Source organism: Porites lutea, chromosome 3 (genome assembly GCF_958299795.1).
Source record: "Porites lutea chromosome 3, jaPorLute2.1, whole genome shotgun sequence".
Classification (NCBI taxonomy): domain Eukaryota; kingdom Metazoa; phylum Cnidaria; class Anthozoa; order Scleractinia; family Poritidae; genus Porites; species Porites lutea.
The window spans coordinates 45,494,566-45,515,663 of record NC_133203.1 but is presented as its reverse complement, the minus strand read 5'-3'; the positions used below and the strand labels follow the sequence as shown (position 1 = coordinate 45,515,663).

Here is a 21,098-nt window from a genome sequence, read left to right as displayed (position 1 = left end):
TCGTATACTACAACTTATACAGTCGAACCTCCATGTGCGACCACCTCTCGTAAGCGACCACCTCCCATAAGCGACCGCCAATCCAAAACACCAAAATTTTCCCAGTCAAAGTCTTACAATTGAAACCTTCAGTAAACGACCACCTCCTGAAAGCGACCGCGACCACCTTTTAGGCCTGAAAGTTTATGATTTTCCATTGTTTTTAACCTCTTCCGGCTAAGCGACCACTTGACGCATTCTCTAATCTCTATGTTCGCTGAAAACTTTAGTCAGGACAACACGGAAATACACATGGCGTAACTTAGAAATTGCATGCAATAAATCATCTTCCATAAAGTAGATGTGCCCGGACCTCTTCTTGGAAGAGGCGCCCCGGTTCGATTCTTGTAAGCGACCACCTTCCGTAGGCGACCACTAAGTGTTTGCATTTTAGGTGGTCGCTTACGGGAGGTTCGACTGTATTTCCCGCAAAAGTGACCGTTATAGCAACGACAAAGGCCATGTCTACAAAATAGGCGAATAACGCTCCTGTTTTGTTTCTCATTTGGGTGTCATACTAGTTCGAGGTCAACTTTCTATCCAGTTGCTTGGTTCATACTGTCTTATTCTAAAAGTAAACTGAATTTTAACTAGTCTAACAAAACAGCCAACACTTCGCGACGTCACCACCCGGTTTTCCGCGAAATGACGTCTGGGAAAAAAAGGTCTACTAAAAAAACTAGAACCAACTAATTAAAATACTGTCTACTTAAACTACTCTCAAAATCATACTAAGACTAATTAACAAAATATCCGCATCCCTTGTATCAACACTAAAATCATCTCAAACGTCAGCATTCTTGTGAAAAGGGGTTTTAGACCCTCGAACACGTGTGTGGACTAATCACGTAGAATTTTAAAAGATAAGCGCGTTCTAAGCCAAGATATGGCACTGGCATAAAACTCGCCGTTCTTTCGGGAACGTTTGTCCGCTAGGTTGCTCATGAAAAGTTCGTGCGTGCCAAAAAACTAGTGGTGGTGGTGGCGGTGGGGGGGAGGGGGGGATAAACGATCCCATTTCTTTGGTACTTCCTTTTCTCCTCTTTCTCATGCTCCACGAAGATCGATTCTGTAGATTTGTTCTGGTTACACGTTGAGCTCACATGCGTTTCTCCTCGTGACCAGAAAAGACGTCTGAAAAACAACTGCTGAAATTCTATACTGATGACGTGCTACTCGCCCGAATCTGGGAAGTGCTTCTGATTGGTTGTGCCGCGAGAGAAGATTGTTTCAACCAATCGGAAGCACTATCCAGATCTGGGAAGTGACATGTAATCAGTATGGAATTTCTGCAGTCGTTTCTCAGACGTCATTTCGGTGGAGTCGCGAAATGTCGGCTTTTTCCTCAGGCTAAATTTGAACTTGGCACTGACTAACTATGGTGGTTACGCATTAAAGCTTGTATCGCGCTTACTAGTGGTTCCTACTGAAAGGTTAAGTGCTGTGAGCAGATGCATCAGTAACGATCTATGTTGTAATTTAAGCTTATCTTGCGTTTTTGAGATGTCGTAAATTACCATTCTGCTTTTCCGCCTAATTCTAAAAGAGTAAGGTTAAGTAGATTTGTAAATGAATTTGCCATAGTTTAAACTTTATTTTAGTTTGAAGTAAATGGCCACAGTGACTTCTTGGGCTTGGTTTAATTTCTATATTATTTTTGTAAGTACAGAAGCGAATACAACTAAGTTGAGCAAAGAAAACTTTGAAGGGGAAAAGTTCCTTTTAATATGCATTTATTCTATTTAACATGAACAGCTAACACTGAAATAACCTAACGTGATGCATCAAAAGATATATGCTACGAACGTAATAACACAGAAACCGATATACGGCGCAAAAATTTTTCACCTTGATGTACTTTGTGAATTAAAGGCAATCACTTCAAATTTTGAGTTAACAATGCTCATTTAAAAAAAAATTCCCTTGGAAGCTACCAAACGCAGTTTGTCTATTCGCGAAATACTCCTAGGATTTAAAAAACACTTTTCAAATCACTTTCTTTCTTTCACTAAGACCAAATTCGGACAGTTCCATCCGACCCTCCGCTTACTAAAAACTCTCCGAGGCGATCGAACAGCACGCTTTGTACTGCATCCTCGTGTGCAGTCAGCTCAGTAGCCATGGCTGTTGCAACTTCGATCATCTTCACCGTCCCGTCATTACTTGCGACCCCTAGAACGGTGCCGCTGGGGTCAAAGTCCAGGCGGTTTGCAGGGTGGGGTCCAAGGTCCACTGTGGCCATGCAGGCTACAGTACGCACGTCCCACAGTTTCACTACTCCGTAAGCATCACACGAAGCGACTGTATCACCCTGCAAAAACAGAGAGGTGGCATCAAGTTAGCAAGACGCGCTAGAGGCGCGAGGACGGTGGAAAGGTTCCTCTTCCTCCTTCCTCGCGCGCCTATCCTGTTCATTTGCGCGCCCATTCTCCCTTTTCCTTCTTCTGCCACGCTGGTTGCCATTAAGGTGATGTTATACAGAACGATTCGCAACAACGATTTTTAGCGCAGCACAGCATTACAACATTGTCGCGACGTTATTTCGAATAGTTGCAACATTGTTCCAACATTGCAACACATTGTTGCGCTAAAGATCGTCTTTTCGAATCCTCTCGTGTAACATCACCTTTAGGGCCTGTTTACATGGAGTGGGGGACCCCGGTCTAGTGGGGTTGGTTTCTTTTGTTTTCACGCTCCGGGAGACACAAAACAAAAGAAACCTACCCCACTAGACCGGGGTCCCCCACTCCATGTAAACAGGGTCTTAGATGTGTACGACGTAGTGTGAATGTTATTTTCCTTTGTTTTTAAGTACACTTATGTATCAAACAAAGAAACAAAATGTAAACCACAGATAAAAATTGAACTACAATTTAGATAATCCTCTCTTGATTACGCCTAAGAAAGCATCCAGGATAAAGGTCTTTCACAAGAGAGAATAATGAGACGGAGGGGAACGCCCAGTCTTGCCCTTGGGATATGTGAATTTTAGCAAAGTTATTTGAAGACCAATTAAACGACCAATGAACACTAAACAGCAGTAGAAAAATACGTGTGAAAATAAAGCAAACTCATTAATTACGTTACAAATTCTGGAGAGCCTATCCTATAAATTTCTGGAACGTTCAAAATCTTACATTTGCGAAAGATAAACAGGAGAAAAATTGGTTTAGTGTTCTGATTTGCCTTTCATCTCTTTTTTTTTTTAATCGCACTCTGCATGTTTTTCTTTATTTTGTTGGGACGGATTTACGCAATCAAAACAACACGTTTCTACTGCAAAAATAACAGAACAATAACACTAACAACCTACCTTCAAATTAAAGACCACGTGGTTACAAGAATGCATGTGTCCATAGAATGTTTGAGCACATAAACCCTGAAAGAAAAACCGAACATCACAGTGAAACAACTGGGATAATTTTGCATGGTCTTGAAACAATTTACATTGCGCAAGTTATGATAAAAAATTCTGCTAACCGTTCTTGCGTCCCAGAGAGAAAGCGTCTTGTCTGCAGAGCAAGTAAGCAGCGTGTTTGAATATGGCAAAAACACTATGCTGTTTACTGAGTCGGCATGGCCTCGTAACGTGTGTCGGCACCGCTCGCTGCAAGGAAAAGAGATGGATTATGAGCTTGTTTATTCGACTACTTTGGAGACCAGTCGTTTCGATACAAGTTGTTTCCATACGAACTCAAGCAGTGCAATTACACAAAAATTTCGTTCACTTCAAGTTTAGTTTGCGCGTGAAGAAGGAAAATAATTTTGGTGGATAATGTTCGTTTTTAAGACAAATGCGGGAACTATTTACAGCTGGACTGAATAAACTTGTTTTGAAACGACTTTGTATCGACAACAACAAAACTTTATTAGGCAGATAATATAACAGAAGCACTGCCCGCAGCTATAGCAAGGCTGTCCGAGGCGGGACAGTGCGAGCAAAAAAAGAAATTAAGATTAAGCCTAACTAAGCAAAGTTTACAGTTTACAAACAAATGAAATGAAAATCGTAATATGTATCGACCTGCTCTAACTTTCCTTGTCTCGTAAAAAGGACTAGGAGCAGCACATATGCGTCATTGACCAACCGTGAGGTTAACAAGATGGCTGGATATTGGCCAAGGCTTTTTTTTCCCGTTCAAGGACCAAGATAGCCTGTGAGTAAGCTCTCCGGGGCGCTCTGGCGGTGGGGCGGCAAAAGGAAGAGCTTGCATCCACGTCTCTGCAATTTGAATTTCACCTCAAATTCGCCTGTGGTTCCCTCCCTCCCTCCCTCCCCTGAGCTGTCAGATTTCCGCCAATCAGGGCGAAGCGGAAACGAGCGCGAATGTAAACAAACATTGAAAAACACACGAAACCAAAAGCCAAGGGTAACGACGCCATTACTAATGTCATCTCCGTCAATCAGCATTTCGGATCGACTTTTTTCGATGCAGATATTCAAATTCCAGAGACGCAGTTGCAAGCTCTCCCTCCTTTTCCCAACCCGCCGCTGGAGCGCCCCGGAAGGCTTGTTCGGGCAATAAAAACGCACGAAAGAACGAGGCCCATATCTAGCCATTTTAACCAAAAAAGGTAAGTTAATAAGGGATTTGTTATATGGCCAGAAAATGGGAATTTTTTCCCGCGGGATTAACGCGGGAAATCCCGCGCGGGCTTTTCAAGAAGCCATTTTGAAAACAAAACGAATCCTATATCAAAACGTTCCGGATTCGTTAGTTACCCTCTGTCGGCAGTGGGCTGCAATTCCACGAAAAAATAACTGTTCCGGATTTGTCACGAACCCGGAAAACTCTTCCCTGTTGAAAAGTAGTCTTAACTCTAATTTCTATTCAAGATGTAAGTCTGAAATTAGGCAGAGAAAATGTCTCCTTTAAAATGAATTCGGTTTTTTTTTTCAAAAGTTGGCGCATTTTTTCCATTTCGCTGAAAATGTAAAATGTAGGCGACTTTCCCTGGAGTTAATTTCTTGGGGACCGTACTCAAGTTTAGAAAGAGAAAGAAAAATTCGTCGCTGTTTGCCTGTAGTGTTTACGTCCTCCATAAAACGTGAAATCAGTATTTTCAGGAACTAGTCGTGCAGAGACGGCAATGAAATGTACAAAAAAAAGTGTGACGCACCTGTAAAATTTTTGTTTTGCTTTATAAAGCTATCGTTTTTTTGACATTCTCGTTGCCGTCGCCGACATCTTTGCTAAAGCTCTCTATTGGTTTACGCTTGTACCTGTTAACGTCCCAGACTTTTGAAGTGTTATCCATGGAGCAAGATGCCAGAAAGTCGCCACAAGAATGCCAAGAACAGCCCCACACAGCGTGCGTGTGGTCTGCGAAGGTCAAGATACACTCTGCTTTGGAGAAGTCCCATATCTTGACCGTCCCATCCCCGGATGATGTTGCCAGACGAGCGCCACTATGGAGAAACAAAAAAAAGCACTTTATTTGAGTGTTAATGTATTTAGCACAAAAGTACTAATTGGGGACACTGTTTCTGCGTTTACAACTGTAGACGGGACCGTAATTTTACGTGGCCATCCGAGCCACGCAAAGTTAAGGTCTAGCCGCTTACAGTGCGAAGGCACTACCTTCATTTCTTAGTTATTTTAAGACCCTTTGACAGAGTTTCCGTGGGCACTTCCTTCTTTTTAAGGCTTGTTTTCGTTCACTATGAACTTAGTAGTAAGTGGAGTCATAAGAGCGCTTGACAGTGAAAATCAAAAATTGGAGTCGTAAGCATAAGCATGCGAATCCGACAACCCAATTTTCATTAGATCGCAGGCGGCGGAGCAGTAAGCGGAGACAGTGCGCTGTTTTCGCTTCTGATTATTACTCTTACTCGAACAAAGGCGGCCGCTACACTAAGTGACATGAGATATAGGAGCATACCCTGGATGGAAATCGCAGTCTGATAGCCAGTCCTTATGTCCTTCACCAGTCATTATGATATCACCACTGAAAAAAGAAACAAATCTCATAAGACACGCCCAAGTCTTGTTTGACAGAATAATACGTTACAAAATATATTGCTTAAAAAAGCCTTGGAGGCAGCGTGGCGTAGCGGTCAGGCCGCTGGTCTTGCAGTTCGGAGGCCCAGAGTTCAAGTCCCGCCCTGACCGCTAGCTGAATTTGTTTAGGGTAGTCCTAAGTTCAAATCTTAGGCCAGCTTGTAAATAGCCAACTGGCTTGCCTCCGGCCAGTTGGGATCGTTAACCCCTTTCTGTTTCATTTAATTTATTTGTTTCAGAAATTTGCTCGGCCCCACTAGCATTAGTACTATAGATACTGGCGAGGGTAAATAAGGGAATTATTAAAGGGACTGGTTCACGATAATGCGCATGCGCGCCGTTTGTCTGTTCAGAATAAATTTGTCGGGTCAACACTAAATTCGAAATCGCCATTACCGGTACAATCATTGAAAATCCTTCGTTTTATTCGGACATTCGTCGCTTTGGCTGGTCTAGTTATACTTCGGTAGTGGTGATTAACGTGTGGTTGTGTCGTTTGACTGGTTACGTTTTAAGAAGACGCAAAAAATAATGTTTTGATCATGGAGGTTCAGAAGAGCATCGTGGCCGTCCGCCAACAGGACGTTCTCAAGAGTCTCTGGAGATAGAGAAACTTAGCCTATCGATCTGGTATGGTTCTAGGAGTAGTGTGTGGCTTACGAAAAGAATACACGACACTTGGAAAGTGGTTAAAGGCATGAGTTCGTTCAACTTTGATTTGATTTTTGACTCCGACCTGTAGTTATACCGCAACAGGCCGCGCGATCTTCACCGATCTGGTACACTTGAAATGTTCCTTGTATCTTTGCTTTACGATCGTATATGTTTAAGATTGATGTTTTTAAAATAAATTATTGCCTGAATATTCTGTTTATAATCTAGTTTCTTTGTGTGTGCTACTCGATAACATTTGTTTTGTGGAACACTGACCCGATGCAACGCGAATGAATTTGTTCATTTGCTGATAAGCAATTGAAGTTTATGCTCAATTAAGGATAATCTTTATACTCATACGTTGTGTGTTTTTGTCACCGGTCAGGCGCTATTTGCAGGTATTTCTGGGTTTATATAAGGCGAACTGAGAGAACAGTAATAAGATGTTTGTTTACAAATTTTGTTTGCCGATCGGTGACTGTTTTGTTAGCGTGGGTACGACCTCGTAAAATTACACGTTGGTAAATGTTTGTTTCAAAGCAGGACAGGGCTGTAAATCTTATTCTTATCGGCTGCAACATATATCTGAGGAGTAGCAAAGAATAAACTTGAATTATGGGGATAAATAAAATCAAACCAAATGCCCAGAAATACTCTCGCGTTGCGAACAATTAATTTGAATTTTGTAAATTTACTTGCGTGCATCTAACTCGCTTCCGATTGGTTGAAAAACAATCAGCTACTGTCAGAACTCACACATGCGCATTATCGTGAACCAGTCCCTTTAATTATTTTAGACAGAAAGACCTACAAAGAAATCAGGCACGAAATTCTGTTAAAGGCAAACTTACTGCACCCGAACAACTTTGTACCACTTCTATGACGTGGGTTTAAGAATAATGGGGTGTTTCTTGGTGCTGCGGAAACTATTGTTGGTTCGCGTTTGGTTTTTAGTACGGGTATTGTCACGTGTCTCTTCAATCTTTTGTATTACGTCATTTGGTGACGGCACCCGTCCACTACACCAAAGTGTAGCAAATAATGGGTTGATGCTTTCAATCATGGTGGAAACAATGTACTGATTTAGTATATGTTCGTGTATCTGACCATTTGACTTTTTATTACCTTGGTACTGCCCACATCTTCCAACTCCAGTCATCACTGACCGTCGCCAAAACCTGTTTTCTTGGATGAAGAGCCAGTCTGTCGGTAAAATATGACACACAGTTACTCAATGAACAACGAATTTTTCAGTGTCAATTTCTATATTTTCAAAAAGTATTGGATTCGGCTTTTTATGATATGAACAATTCTGCGGATTGAGTGGAGTGTTATCTGCCTCAATCTGAATACAGTTGAACCTCGACCATCTCCCATAAGCGACCGCCTGTCCAAAACACCAACATTTTCGCAGTCAAAGCCTTGCAGTTGGAACTTCTCATAAACCACGACCTCCTGTAAGCGATCGCGACCACTTTTTGGGGCTGACGGTTATTAATTTTCCATTGTTTTTCACTTCTTGTAAGCGACAACTTGACGCGTTCTCTGATCTCTATTCTCGCTGTGTGCACTATGTTACTTAGAATATACGAAGAACTTTAGTGGCAACATGGAACTAAACATATCTTAACTTAGACATTGCGTGCAATAAATTATCTTCCATAAAGTAGATGCGCCTGGACCTCTTCTTGGAAGAGGACCCCTTTGGTTCGATTCTTGTAAACGAACCACTTGAAGACTGAGTGGTCGCTTACGGGAGGTTCGACTGGATAGCATTCTTCACACGAAAGCCGTATCCAATATATTTTTAACGATTTAATCAAAATATTTCCAACTCAAAACATGGTAAAACTCTAAAGTTCCTGTCTACAAACAAATGTAAGTTCATCAGCAGTTTTAACATATGAAGGGATGTTATTTACAGTAGACCTTCCTCATGAGTTGTCATCCGTTAAGTGGTAGTTTGTCTATTCTTGCTGTTCTTGAGGCAGTGGTAAAGCCATATCGTGCTATCAATCTTCCGCCAATTTCTCAAGCTAGGCTAGGTCACGATAAGCTTAAGACAGAATCCACCAGAAAATTGAGTAATTTTAGTTCTCAGTGGACCAAAACCTTGTACCAGAATAATTTAAAGAATATTGCATTCTTTTTATTATTGAGACAGTAAACTGTTTAACTGAACGAGGCAATAATGTTTTCTTACCCACTAACTGGCAAATTATGAGCATTTATAGTGTGGGTCAAACGAAACCCTCCTGATCGTGTTAAATGAGCTGACGGGCCTCGGTGATGTGCAAGTTGAGGATTGATTCGACTGTCAACGGGAAATTCGGAATCCTGCAATAAACAAGAAGTTGTCTACTTAGTACAGGAGTTTTAAACTTAGCGTTGTAAAGCATAATCGCTGAAATGAAGCCAATCACAGGAAGACAAAAAAGACACAAACAATTACATGAACCGACACAAATCGTGAACGCGGGCGATAAAATCACCATCGGTTTAATATAATCATTAAAAGAACAAGAGAAAAAAAAATTCCGAGTAACTACCGAATTTACTGGAATAAGTGCCGCATTTGAGACAACAAAAAAAACGTTGATAAGTGCCGCGGCCGTGTTAACCATAATAAAAATCAAAAGACGTTAATTCTGTAAATTTTATATGGTAAATAACAATACCGTGGTTAAAACAATTCTTTATCGCGTCCAAATTTCAGATAAACGCCGCCCTAGATTAACCGCTGCATTTGAGGCGTCAAAAATAAAAGCACTCCGGCGCTTATTCGAGTAAATACGATACTTGGGACAATTTATAGTATCGAGTCTTTACGCTACGTTTACACTGTATACCGGACAACCTTTCATGTCAATAAACTATCTGGTATAGTATGAAAAACTAAGGCCCAGTTCAAACGTCGAATTTCACATGTGCCGAATTTAATTGCTATTTTAGTCGACTGAAATAGTTAAATACGACATTTGATTCAAACGTGGAATTTATCTCACTGAACTCTGTCGAATTTAACTCTCTTCGCTGTCAATATTCCCAGTAATATAATAATAATTTACTAAAATTTATTCATTAAGTTCGGCACATGTGAAATGCGACGTTTGAATCAAAAGTCGAACCTAAGTCGAATCTTCGACTGTTTCAGTCGCAGATACGGCAAACGTCGCATTTAATTTAAACAGTCGAATTTAATTGATTCAAACGTCGCACTTCACATGCATTTATCTCTCGCGTTAAGTTCGGCACATGTGAAATTCGACGTTTGAACCGGGCCTAACTGTTCACACTATACCAAAGAGTGGTACAGAAACCTATCCGATATGTGACGGTCCACTGTCAAGATCGACACAGCGCATCTCCGTTACAGAAACCGCTCCGAAATCACCGTTCTTATGTGTGAACAGAAGCCTTATCTGGTACGGTTCTCGTGACGGTGCAAGAGCTACAGGTATCTGGTGTAGTGTAAACGGTATCTGGTCACATCGCCACCAAGAAATATATATCTTAACAGGATCCTGATCTGAATACTTATCGAAGGACAGGTCTCTTAAAAGAATTCTTTCACTTAAAATTTACAGTGAAATTTGAGGAGGTTTATGTAAGAAAAGCTGTTGGATTTTCAACAAATCGCACCTCTTGAGCGATGTAAATAAGCCGTATTAAAGTATTAAAAAGTTGCAATTATTCACAAATAATAGACTACGAGTAGTCCCCCATTTTTCCTGAGGGATAGTAGAGCGAGCGAAACGCGAGCGCGCGTGAAAATCACCCCACGCGAGAAAAGGCGACACGCCGCAGTCTAACAAATAATAAAACTAAAGATGAGAAGTTCGACGCAAGGTGTCAATTAAAATCGATATACTTTTATTTGGGCTTGAGGAAGAAATAACAATTCCAGGTAAGTAAACAGTGTCAATTACTGCAGAGTTATTGTGTGGTGGCGAGTAGACTTCTTGATGGCGATTTCGTTGGCAGTGAGATGGTTGGGTGGCGATATGACCGTAAACGGTGTAAAAATAGCCATATTGGGTACAGCACTACACGTGCATCACACTTTTTGGGACATTTATTTGCCGCCACTGAACTACTTCGACGTGAACTTTCCTGCTTTCAAGATTTCGGAAGGATGAAAACGCAAAGAGACTACTTTCTTTTCCTTCTCAGTTTTGTACTTGGATGTGGTCCTTGAGAGCTTAACTTCAGAGAAAAACTTCTTCGCGAAACTCGGAAGTGTGCTCCTCTTTAATTCTCTCTTTTCCAACTCTGTTCCCACGCTTCGCTCACACATTCCGCGCTCCTCGTGTGGTGTTCGCAGGTCAACTCGTAGGCAAGTCTATCGCTATTTTCTTTGTTCTACTGACACACCAAAACAGTATAGTAAGTACCTTAGGATGATTGCTTGGAGCAATCTGCGGAGTTCCGTTTGCATTTTTCTGGGGAGCTGCTGGGCGATACTGCGACACTTTTTTTAATTGATCACCTGCAGGGTAGAAGGAAGGAAACGTTAATGTTTAAAATGGCCTGCCAGCAAGCCCTCCATTTAGGGGATTTCGTAAAAAGTACACACGCGAGAGGCACACGAGAGGTAAAGCGACAGCGAGGGGTGGGAATAGAAGACGGTTTCGCCGCGGGCACGCCCTTTCTCGCTCGGCTCGCTTCCCTCGCCCAAATGAAGAGCTTGCTCGCAGGCAAGTTTACAACGGTGGAGGCACACAATGCTAATGACATGTAGCTGCAATACTGGCTGTAGCCTGAGAAAACAGCCGACATTTCGCGAAACTACCGATGGTTTTCCCGCGAAATGACGTCTGAGAAACGAGTGCAGAAATTCCATACTGATGACGCGTCAGTACCCAGTTCTGGGTAGTGCTTCTGATTGACCAATCAAAAGCGCTACCCAGATCTGGTTACTGACGCGTCATCAGTATGGAATTTCTGCGCTCGTTTCTCAGATGTCATTTCGCGGGGAAACCAGTGGTGACGTCGCAAAATGTCGGCTGTTTTCTCAGGCTACAATACATGTATATAATTACACAAACCTTGAGTAGTTTCTAGTTGAGTTCCTCCAACTTGATGAAGAGTTGCCATCTTAAAAAAAAAATGGATAAAAGTCATAACAATCCAAAAAAAGACTGAACCAAAGAGCGAAAAAAAGTCTTTTCATAGTGTCACTTCAAAATAGGAAGCAGCGTCATTTGTTTTCAATACTAAATCGTCCAAAAAAACATTGTAACTTTTTAAAATCACATTGTACTAGGTGGCCACGAGGAAAAGCCAATAATTTTACTCAAACACGTATTGCCTAGGGTTGTAAAGGAATAGTTATCTATGCATGTTAAGCTGGTTTTTTTCGAAAACCAGACTAACGAAATTTGAATGAAAAGGTGTCAAAAAGCAGCCTTTTGGGGCTTAATAAGCTCCAAAATCACACTCACGAAGGAAAAGGAAAGGAGAAAAAGAGAGAGCGAGGAGGAGAAGAGAAAAAAGCAATGGTTGCACTCTTAGGGTTGATTTCCAGTGTCGTGTAATTTTTACCTGCGTAAAATTTACGTTCGCAAATAAAATAGAGGCAATGCATAAAAGGTCCCTCGTAAGCGTAATAATTGAACCTCGCTCACCTTCTCGTTTAAGCTCAGCATTTTTTCTCTTGCCTCTTTTTTATTTACGTGATTAAAATTTACGTGCGTTAACGTGCGTCACCAAATACGCGTCAGTGGGAGTCAACCTTGAAAAACCGTTGGACGCAAAAGGTCCATTTGGCGGTAACGTTTTCAACACGCCGGCTAGATGTACATTTGTATATTAAAAAGGAAAACCGGCCATATTCTGCTGAAGACAACATTCGATGTCAACATCTTAAGCGCATCAAATAATTACCACTCTACATGTAGCTCTTACTGCAGTTGGTTGTCGTCTGTTTTGGGGTTTTCGAATGGTCTACGTTAGGGGTTTGAAAAGTATCCTCATCCCTCTATTACGGAAGTCTCCCCGGGGTACGGCAATATTTTGTTTTTCATTTAACAGAAGCCAGTAGGTTGCACGCTAGTACTTAAGACCATGTACAACGGCACATGGTACCTTTGCACACCCCTCGTATTCCACCTAACACAGTCCTGGGGGTCAATTTAATAATACTTTTACACTTGTTATTTACCAGGGAAGCCATTGTTTCAGAGTCTGAAAACAATAGCTACACTTTTAAATTACATTTGTAAAAGTTTCCTTACCTGTCCTACAGCTCTGTCTCGCTCAAGTTTGGTCAGCATCTTCTCTTTCATGGCCACCTGTTGAAAAGAAATGTTTATAAAATAACAATGTTATATAACTTCTCTAATCCAGACACCCGGACTGCAGAGGTCCGTTTTCGAAATTCCGAAAATAAGCCCTGTGGCTTATATTTTTCAAACGCCCTTTTTGAGGGGCTTATTTTTGGAGGGGCTTATATTCGGAGGGGCTTATCTATGGAGGGAAATTTGCGTTTCAAAATCGATTGGGCTAGCCTTATAGTTGGAAGGAAATTGACCGTTTTGGCTATGTTGTTGAGGGCAATTTCCAAGTGGCTTATATTCGGAGGGGCGATTTAACGGAGTGTTTTTTGCGTTACGAGTTTGGGCGGCTTACATTTAGAGGGGCTTACTTTCGGAATTTTACGGTACCTACAGTAGGATATAATAAACCGTGGTCACTTAATCAAGATCCCAAGACGGACCATCTCTCGCCGCTTCGCGCATCGCTGTCACCGCTTTGCAGGAAACTAGTAGATTAGAAAAAACCCTCTGGAAACCAGGTTATACCGTAAAATTCCGAAAATAAGCCCCTCCATGAATGAACCCCTCCAAATATAAGCCCCCCAAACCAGTAACGCAAAAAACCCTCCGTTAAATCGCCCCTCCAAATATAAGCCTCCCCCCCCGCGGGGGCTTGTACTTGGAAAATTGCCCTCAAATACAAAGCAGAAACGGTAAATTTACTTCCAAATATAAGGCTAGCCCAATCGATTTTGAAACGCAAATCTCCCTCCAGAAAAAAAAGCCCCTCAAAAGGGGCCTTTAAAAAATATGAGCCCCTTGCCCTTTTTTTCGGAATTTTACGGTATTTCAGACTGTTCAGACTGCAGTTTGTACTGAGTATTACCGAGTCAGGGGGAATACAAGTCTACAAAACTATTAGATAAGCGTTGTTGATCAAAACAGTTGTACATTTTATCACTACTGAGTACTATTACCTTACCTCATATTTATGTTTTAGAGTCTGAAGTGTTGGTTCATAAGATGAGTAGTGCTTCTTAAGTCTGCATTTGAAAAAAAAATAAATAAAAAAAGTTAAAAATGAATGTTAGCATACTTGAATGAATGTTAGGGGCCGTGGCCTTCCACCGGAAAACGACACTAACGTCTTCAAGTTCAAGTTTAGTTTCAAGTTTAAGTTTCAAGTTTATTAATTTTATTACTTTCCGTTTGCAAGCCGTTTGTCAGCCGTTCGAACGGCTTAATCACCCGTTCGTTTAAACCGTCAGCCCGTTTGAAGGACTTGGTTACCCGTTCGTTAGAAATATAAACCCGTTCAAACGGCTTGGTCACCCGTTCGTTGAAACGTCGGCCCGTTCGAACAGCTCGGGCCATCCGTTCATTGGAAACATAAGGCCGTTCGAACTGCTTAGTCACCTGTCCGTCGAAAACATCAGGCCTTTCAAACGGCTTGGTCACCGACGGTTTGGTCATTATTGGATCCCTTTGAACGACTTGAGCTATTTTCCGTCGAATGACGGCAGGGGTATTTTCCGGAACGCCGAACGCCGAATGAATCTGAGGTTTAGTGATTAGGGTTAGGAAACTAAGCGAATGGGGAGAACTTTCCTCTCCCAACTGCCCCATAACTTCCTCTACATGTACCTCCCTTATGAAAAGCCTAGCATATATAGAGCATATGTTAAAGGTCGAATTTTATTTCAGGTTAATTTTGACTTAACCTAGGTTGAATCTCAATTTCCAATTTCTCCTAGGCATATATAGCTAATTCTTGAAAACTAAAGCTGGTGAGAGACAAAAAATATTGAGAATCAACCTAACTTTAATTTAATTTTGACCTGTAACACATACCGGTATATTACATTGGGTAAAGTTTAATTTAGGATGTACCTTTTAATGTCTGTAATGAGCCTGTTCTTTTCTTGGACAACTCTCTTGTGATGCATTCTATGAAAATCTCTTTCCTTCTTCAGACGGACAAATGTTTGCTTCGCTTTACTGTTGAAGATTCATGTTGTACAACATCATTATATTTTGCATACATGTACAAGTACATTTAGATTATCAATCTCTAACGTAAAATAAACACAACAGCTTTGTGGGGCTGGTAAATGTACTTGATCCATACGTGAGCTGCTGATGACAGTTTGAAACCCTGACGCTGTTTACTAGAAAAAAAATCCTAAGACATGTACATAGCTGTCTAGGACAAAAACACCCTTAATCTCATTATACTGATGAAATGCATGCCATCTTTGTTTTCATTTTAAAGTGTTTATTGGCAAAATTGCAATTAACCAAATTCATGTTAAAGTCACTGCTTTATATACATGTACTTGAAGTACAAACAGTGGTGGCATAAACAGAGACGAACTTATCAGACACATCTGTCAGCATACACAACTTTACACTGTATCTTGAGAGGAATGTGGAGGATTCCAACATACACAGCTGTACATGTATCCGGTTCAGAAAATATGGGAAATAATCTGAGTGACATACATTTGTACATGTAATAGATGTAATTATCTGCAAACGAGTTCACTAAAACAAAATATGTTGTGCACGTAATACCTCTATTTACAATAATAGGACACACACCCACCCCCTTTTTTCTGACCCAAACAAGGCCCAAAGTACTTGGATGAGCAAAGCAGACCCCTTCTCCCGCCTCTTCAATGTCTGCATCTGTAAATCGGCTGGTACTAGTAAATGCACTCAGACTATGAAGGCTTCAAACTTCCCTACTACTGTAGTAAACTGCAGTCATCCTATGATGATGTCTGTTACAGTAATTGTCCACACACTGTAAATGGCGGAATAACAGTTAAATACATTATTTACTTACTCGGCTGCTTCTCTGAACCTCATAACATCTTGTCGCAGCTGTGTCACCAGATCATCTAACTGCATGTTTCTACAAGTAACAAACAAATCACTTTGTAGACCAATTATATATGTAGGTTTAGCATGAATAGCGCATGTACAACTTACTTGACATAAATATCTGGCACAACCCTGACATCCTCTTCATTAAGCATTCCTTTTTGTAACAGCTCATACCTGAAAGATGGATTCCAAGTTTGTTCAATGTTTGCGTGGAGGCAGAGTGGCCAAACGGTAAGAATGCTGGACTTGCAATTCAGAGGCCCCGAGTTCAAGTCCCACACTAGCCACTAGCTGGATTTGTTCACGGTAGCTAGTCCCAGGTTCGTAAAATCCTCGACCACCTTTGAAAAAGGCCAATGGTTTGCCTCTGGCCAGTTGGGATTCTTAACCCCATTATGTTTGATTCAAATTATTTGTTTCAGGTAGTTCCTCAGCACCATTGGCATCAGTGCTTTTAATACTGCCGAAGGTAAATAACAGAATATTTTTTATATATTTTAATGCACTCAGACCATTTTTTAACAAAAGTATTCTTATTGGCCCAGTGTAAAAAAATAATTAAAAAATGTAGCCCAAAAGTGGCAAAAAGTACTTCTTTGTTCAGAAGGACCAAAATTGGTGCATTTAATAATTATAATTTAGTAAAAAGGATGAATCGGTACAGACTGAAAGTACACACATGGTACAGCTTTCGTCATCAACATACATTTACAAGATGAATTTTGTAATTCAGTAAAGGTCATGTACTGTTGCAAGAAAAGAAAAATCTTTTTTCACCTCTCATCAAAGACACTGTATGGTCCTTACCATTCAGTCTGGAAACAATCCAGTGTTCTAGTCATGCCCATTTTAACAAGAAAGTTTCTCACAAAATCCTCCACAATCTCTGGTCTCTGATTGGAAAAAAAAGGTATGCAAGACAAAGTGACTTAATTAAATGAAGATTAATGATTTACACTGTACCCATGCCATTGAGTGTGTGCTACAGGTGTGACTAATATAGTATTTTATTTGATAGCTCTTAATAGTTTCTTTCTATCATGACTAAAAAGGCACTTTAAAAAAAGAATGGAAATAATATAAATGTTCAGTTTTGGTTGGCTTTTAGCCTGGAAAACAGACGTATTTCTGGTCTTTGCTTCACTCCAACCGAAATGTAACTTTTCAGATGGAGAGAAGTGATGACTGGAAATACGTCTGCACTCGCAGGCTTGTTGGCTTTCTGGTGAGGATTTTTTAAGTATAGAAAGGGGCCGGCGCAGGAGAGTCAAGTTAAAAATTCCAGTGATTTTAAAGGTGTCATTTTTTTGCCCAATCTCATGTACATGAAGTACACACAAAAGGCCCGTTAAAAGTAATAATGCTAAATCAGCTTACCGTTGTTACTGAGGGCTTTACTGGCTCATTCTTCTGCTGCAAAAATGGCAAAAGATACATGTAACTACATTTAAAAAACTTTTGTGCTTTTCCTGATCCAACTCTCTGATCATCATGTATCATCAACTGTACATCATGTATAAATGAAAAGATTATTTTCATGTACACATGATGTACAGTTGCAGAGTGCACACATGGATGCATGTGTAAAATCACAAAGAAGTAGAAAGTATTAGAAGTAGCAAATTGGATTTTTTTCTTACATATTAGTGGCCCATTTGACAGAATTATATACTCACAAAATCTATTTTGGTCTTCAGTTGCATTTTTGCTTAAGGTGACTTCTTCTTTACTGCGCTTTTCAAAAACATGCAAATTCTGAAGTTCAGAAGCCAACTGACATTTGCGTTCTTTGCTGCCATCAATCATTTTGATGGACCTCTTACAGAACAAAAGTGTTTTTCCTTACATTCAAAAGGTCATGGTTTGTAATTAATTTTTGTGATTGGTGGATTTTAATCCATTTTGCTTTTCTGTGTTTCAAGGTCTGACGTTTGTGATCGTAATTATGATTGACAGCAATGAAAACACATTTGCGAAGATGGCTTTTGAACTTCAGAGTTTGCACGTTTTTGAAAAGTGCAGGAATGGATGGAGTATCATGGTGAATAGTCTTAATAGATTCAATAATATCGATCCTAGGCTAGCTGTTAGCCAGGCCTTTGGAGTGAATGGAGATTTAAACTCCACCTCTCTTTTTTTTAAAGGAGAAAGCATCTCTTAGGACTGACTTTGAAATAAAGTAACAGCAGCTACATAGTATCTTTTAGAATACTTACTGCTAGCAGTTCATCATTGGTCTTCTCCTGGACTGTTGTAATAGCTGTATCCAAATCTTCATCACCATCTACAGATCCAAAACAAATCAACAGATCTGTAAATATTTAATTTTTATGTGCATGAACTATACATACATGTAAATAATAATACCGGTATATATTATTTACATGTATGTATATACAATAATTATTATTGTATAAAGTCGATCCTCATGTAACTACATTTGTCGGTGCCCTTAGGATCAGAGCAGAAAAAGTGTGGGCTTAGGAGAGGTGTCTACTTGAGTGAGATTAAAAATGCAGTATTGATTATGTTCATCACAGCACATCAGGTTAAGTCCCAACTGGCAATGTTTGTCATAAGGGCAACAAGAAAAACTTAGTTTGGCATAAAACTCATATTATGATGGGTACCCTAGATATTACACAATAATGTACTGTATAAGCTTTAATTTGGACCCCCAAATACAATTTTTCATATACCACATCCTGAAGCAGGTTTATTTTGGAGAATATACTATGTACAGTGTATCCCTCTAGGATTAAATGTATACCTACGAGTACAGTGTCGCTCCATTAATGAAACTTTACTTTTAATAATGGTATCAAATGAAATGAGTCATAATAGACACTATAACACCATTGATGAACTGTTCACAACTTGATCATTAATTTGTTCTTTTTTAAAACTTAATGTATAATATACTTATTTATATAAGCACTGGGAAAAGCGGTTGCATGGTAACATTCTATCTGTATTTACCTGTGACTGAGTACTCATCTTCCAAAGGAACCTAGAAAGGTAAGTAAGACAAATGGTATTGTTAGTTTTATTTAAAAAAGATGGAACAATGAATGGTTCAGTCAAATCTATCTCCTTTATTGTTTGAAAAAACGTTTTTATTTGCTTTAAAAATTAAAGTAACCACAGAAATATTTGCAGGTCTAAAATACAGAGGAAAACTGTTTGGCTTGATTAGTAATGGTGGTGAATGATGAACATACCTACATATAAAAAATCAATTGCTTCAAAGCATTTAAATTATATTCAATCCAATCATGAGATCTGGAAAGCAATCATGATAAATCTTGAAGTCTCATTTTTGTGTATTAGTTTATTTCTGCATGTATCTTTTGAGCACAATTATGTCAGCTGGTATTCAGGGGAAATGAGCACACAGTACTCCTGGCACAAGCCGCCCCAAGCCTATTTACCTGATGTGTATAAAGATTGAGTCTTGACATGTTTGCTGCAACGTCTTAGAGTTTTAAACAAGGGTTTCACCATCTCTTCAGCTCTCTATTTTTAAGCTTGGCCACTCCTCTTAGTTATATTTATCAACAGAACAAAAATTGGTGCTCCAGAGTTGTGGAATTTCACATGTGTTTATAGACTCACTACTTGAATGCTACTGTGTCAAAAAGTATACCCAAATAAGAAAAATCTAACCTCTTCATAGGCAAACTCGTCATCGCTGTCGTCAGGAACTGTGACCTCTAGTGTCAGTAAAGAGCAGTTAAAGAAAACAAATAACTCCAGGAAAAAGCGAATGACATGTACATGTTCAGCTGTCATACATGTTCAACCCTCAAGAAAATCATGTTCAGCAGGTGGAGGACAAAACACTGAGCCCTAGTCCATGGACTATCCCCAATTTATTGGACTACCTATAATGGACTACCCCAAAGTGGACTATGCTGCTGAAGTTTAGTGATTAGGGTTGGGAAACTGAGTGAATCAAGGTTTAGGCCAGTTTTCCTTATAATATGATGACCCTAAATGGAAGCACTCAGTCCTCTAACCCTAATCACTAAACTTCAGTGGCCATAGTCCATTCTAGGGTAGTCCATAGGGGTATTGAAGTCCATGGACTGGGGGCCAGTGTTTAGTTCCCCACCTGAATGACAACCATAAATGGTCAATGCTCATTTGAAGTAGGTATTCAACTAAGATAGTTATCAAACATTATGACCACAATTGTATTTGACGAACAGTGTTTTCAAGAATCTAGGTATATATTGCACATTATTACAAAGGAGCGACTCTAAATTCGTTAAAGATCAGTGAAAAGTCTTTCATGACTCTCTCATGCATGTCCTTTGTCGGCAAGCTCATTTGGTGAAAAAGAAGCACGTTTGTAGGTATAATCACCCTCATATTCTTCACATGCGCTCTAAGTCATCATAGAGGGTTGACAGGCTACCATGTGAACTCATCGATACCTACATCGCACATGCACTCGTAACCTACCGAAAACTCCGGTTTTAGATTTCTCACTTGACCTTTACTTTATTATGATATTTTTCTCCCTACTGTAATGCATTTTTATTGACCATAATCACCTAAAACCTTAATGTTTATATGTGCACTTGCAATACAAGCTTAGATAACCACCTGAATTCCCGCGTGAATTAGGTAAGCTAAATATGTTTATAATTTAAATTAGACATTTTAGATCGCCCCTCTATACGAGCGAAATGTTACATTTTATCTAAAAAGTTGTTTTCTTTATATTTAGCAAAGAAGAAAAGTCCAAGAACTTAAAGAATGAAAGGATACGTTCCAAAAAGTAAGCTCCATCTTCGTCCGCCATGTTTTCTCCTGCTTGTTGCTATTGACAACGGAGAAGCGTTTATGCGGTAGTCCCATGAATTGCGATGTACGTGATGTAAATATCATGGAATGACTCGATTCAAAGAGGACAGAGGGCAAATGCTGCCAACGGTTGCTCGAAATTCCTGAGAACCATCTAAAAGTCGTAACTGTTCATCAGTAGGATGCCTAAATTGTGTGCAATTCCACAACTGGTTTCGGCTCCATTAAATCCTAGTGACCTCAGGGCTTATCTCGTACCCAGTTCTCTTAAGCTGAAAATTTTTCAGGTTAGCCGCCGACTCTTCTTTACAGTCTTTTAGTTCAAAAACATCTTATGATCTCTTGACATTAACAACAAAATAGCAAAGACAAAAGCGACTTGAAGTTTCCCGATATTTCCTTATACCCAGGGCACCAGGTTTTTTTTAGGCATGCAGCGGGGTGA

At 40.0% G+C, this 21,098-nt stretch overlaps 1 protein-coding gene across 2 annotated transcripts; it reads right to left on the bottom strand.

The window, feature by feature from the left end:
• Window positions 1-1,740: 1,740 nt before the first annotated feature.
• Window positions 1,741-20,692, bottom strand: LOC140931254 (sperm-associated antigen 16 protein-like). 2 transcript variants are annotated; one of them, XM_073381022.1, is made up of 20 exons: window positions 20,618-20,692; window positions 19,508-19,554; window positions 18,821-18,851; window positions 18,058-18,125; window positions 17,219-17,254; window positions 16,649-16,734; window positions 15,947-16,015; window positions 15,801-15,869; window positions 14,843-14,950; window positions 13,935-13,995; window positions 12,932-12,988; window positions 11,744-11,792; window positions 11,090-11,184; window positions 8,899-9,032; window positions 7,821-7,898; window positions 5,923-5,988; window positions 5,264-5,449; window positions 3,520-3,646; window positions 3,353-3,418; window positions 1,741-2,350 (listed from the first exon to the last, which is right to left on the bottom strand). In XM_073381022.1, the coding sequence occupies exons 1-20, from the start codon at window positions 20,649-20,651 to the stop codon at window positions 2,048-2,050; spliced, it is 1,770 nt and encodes a 589-aa protein (XP_073237123.1). In that variant the 5' UTR covers window positions 20,652-20,692; the 3' UTR covers window positions 1,741-2,047. The 2 variants fall into 2 exon arrangements, with proteins under 2 accessions (XP_073237123.1, XP_073237124.1); XM_073381023.1 differs by having other exon boundaries at window positions 17,219-17,251.
• Between the last annotated feature and the right edge of the window lie 406 nt (window positions 20,693-21,098).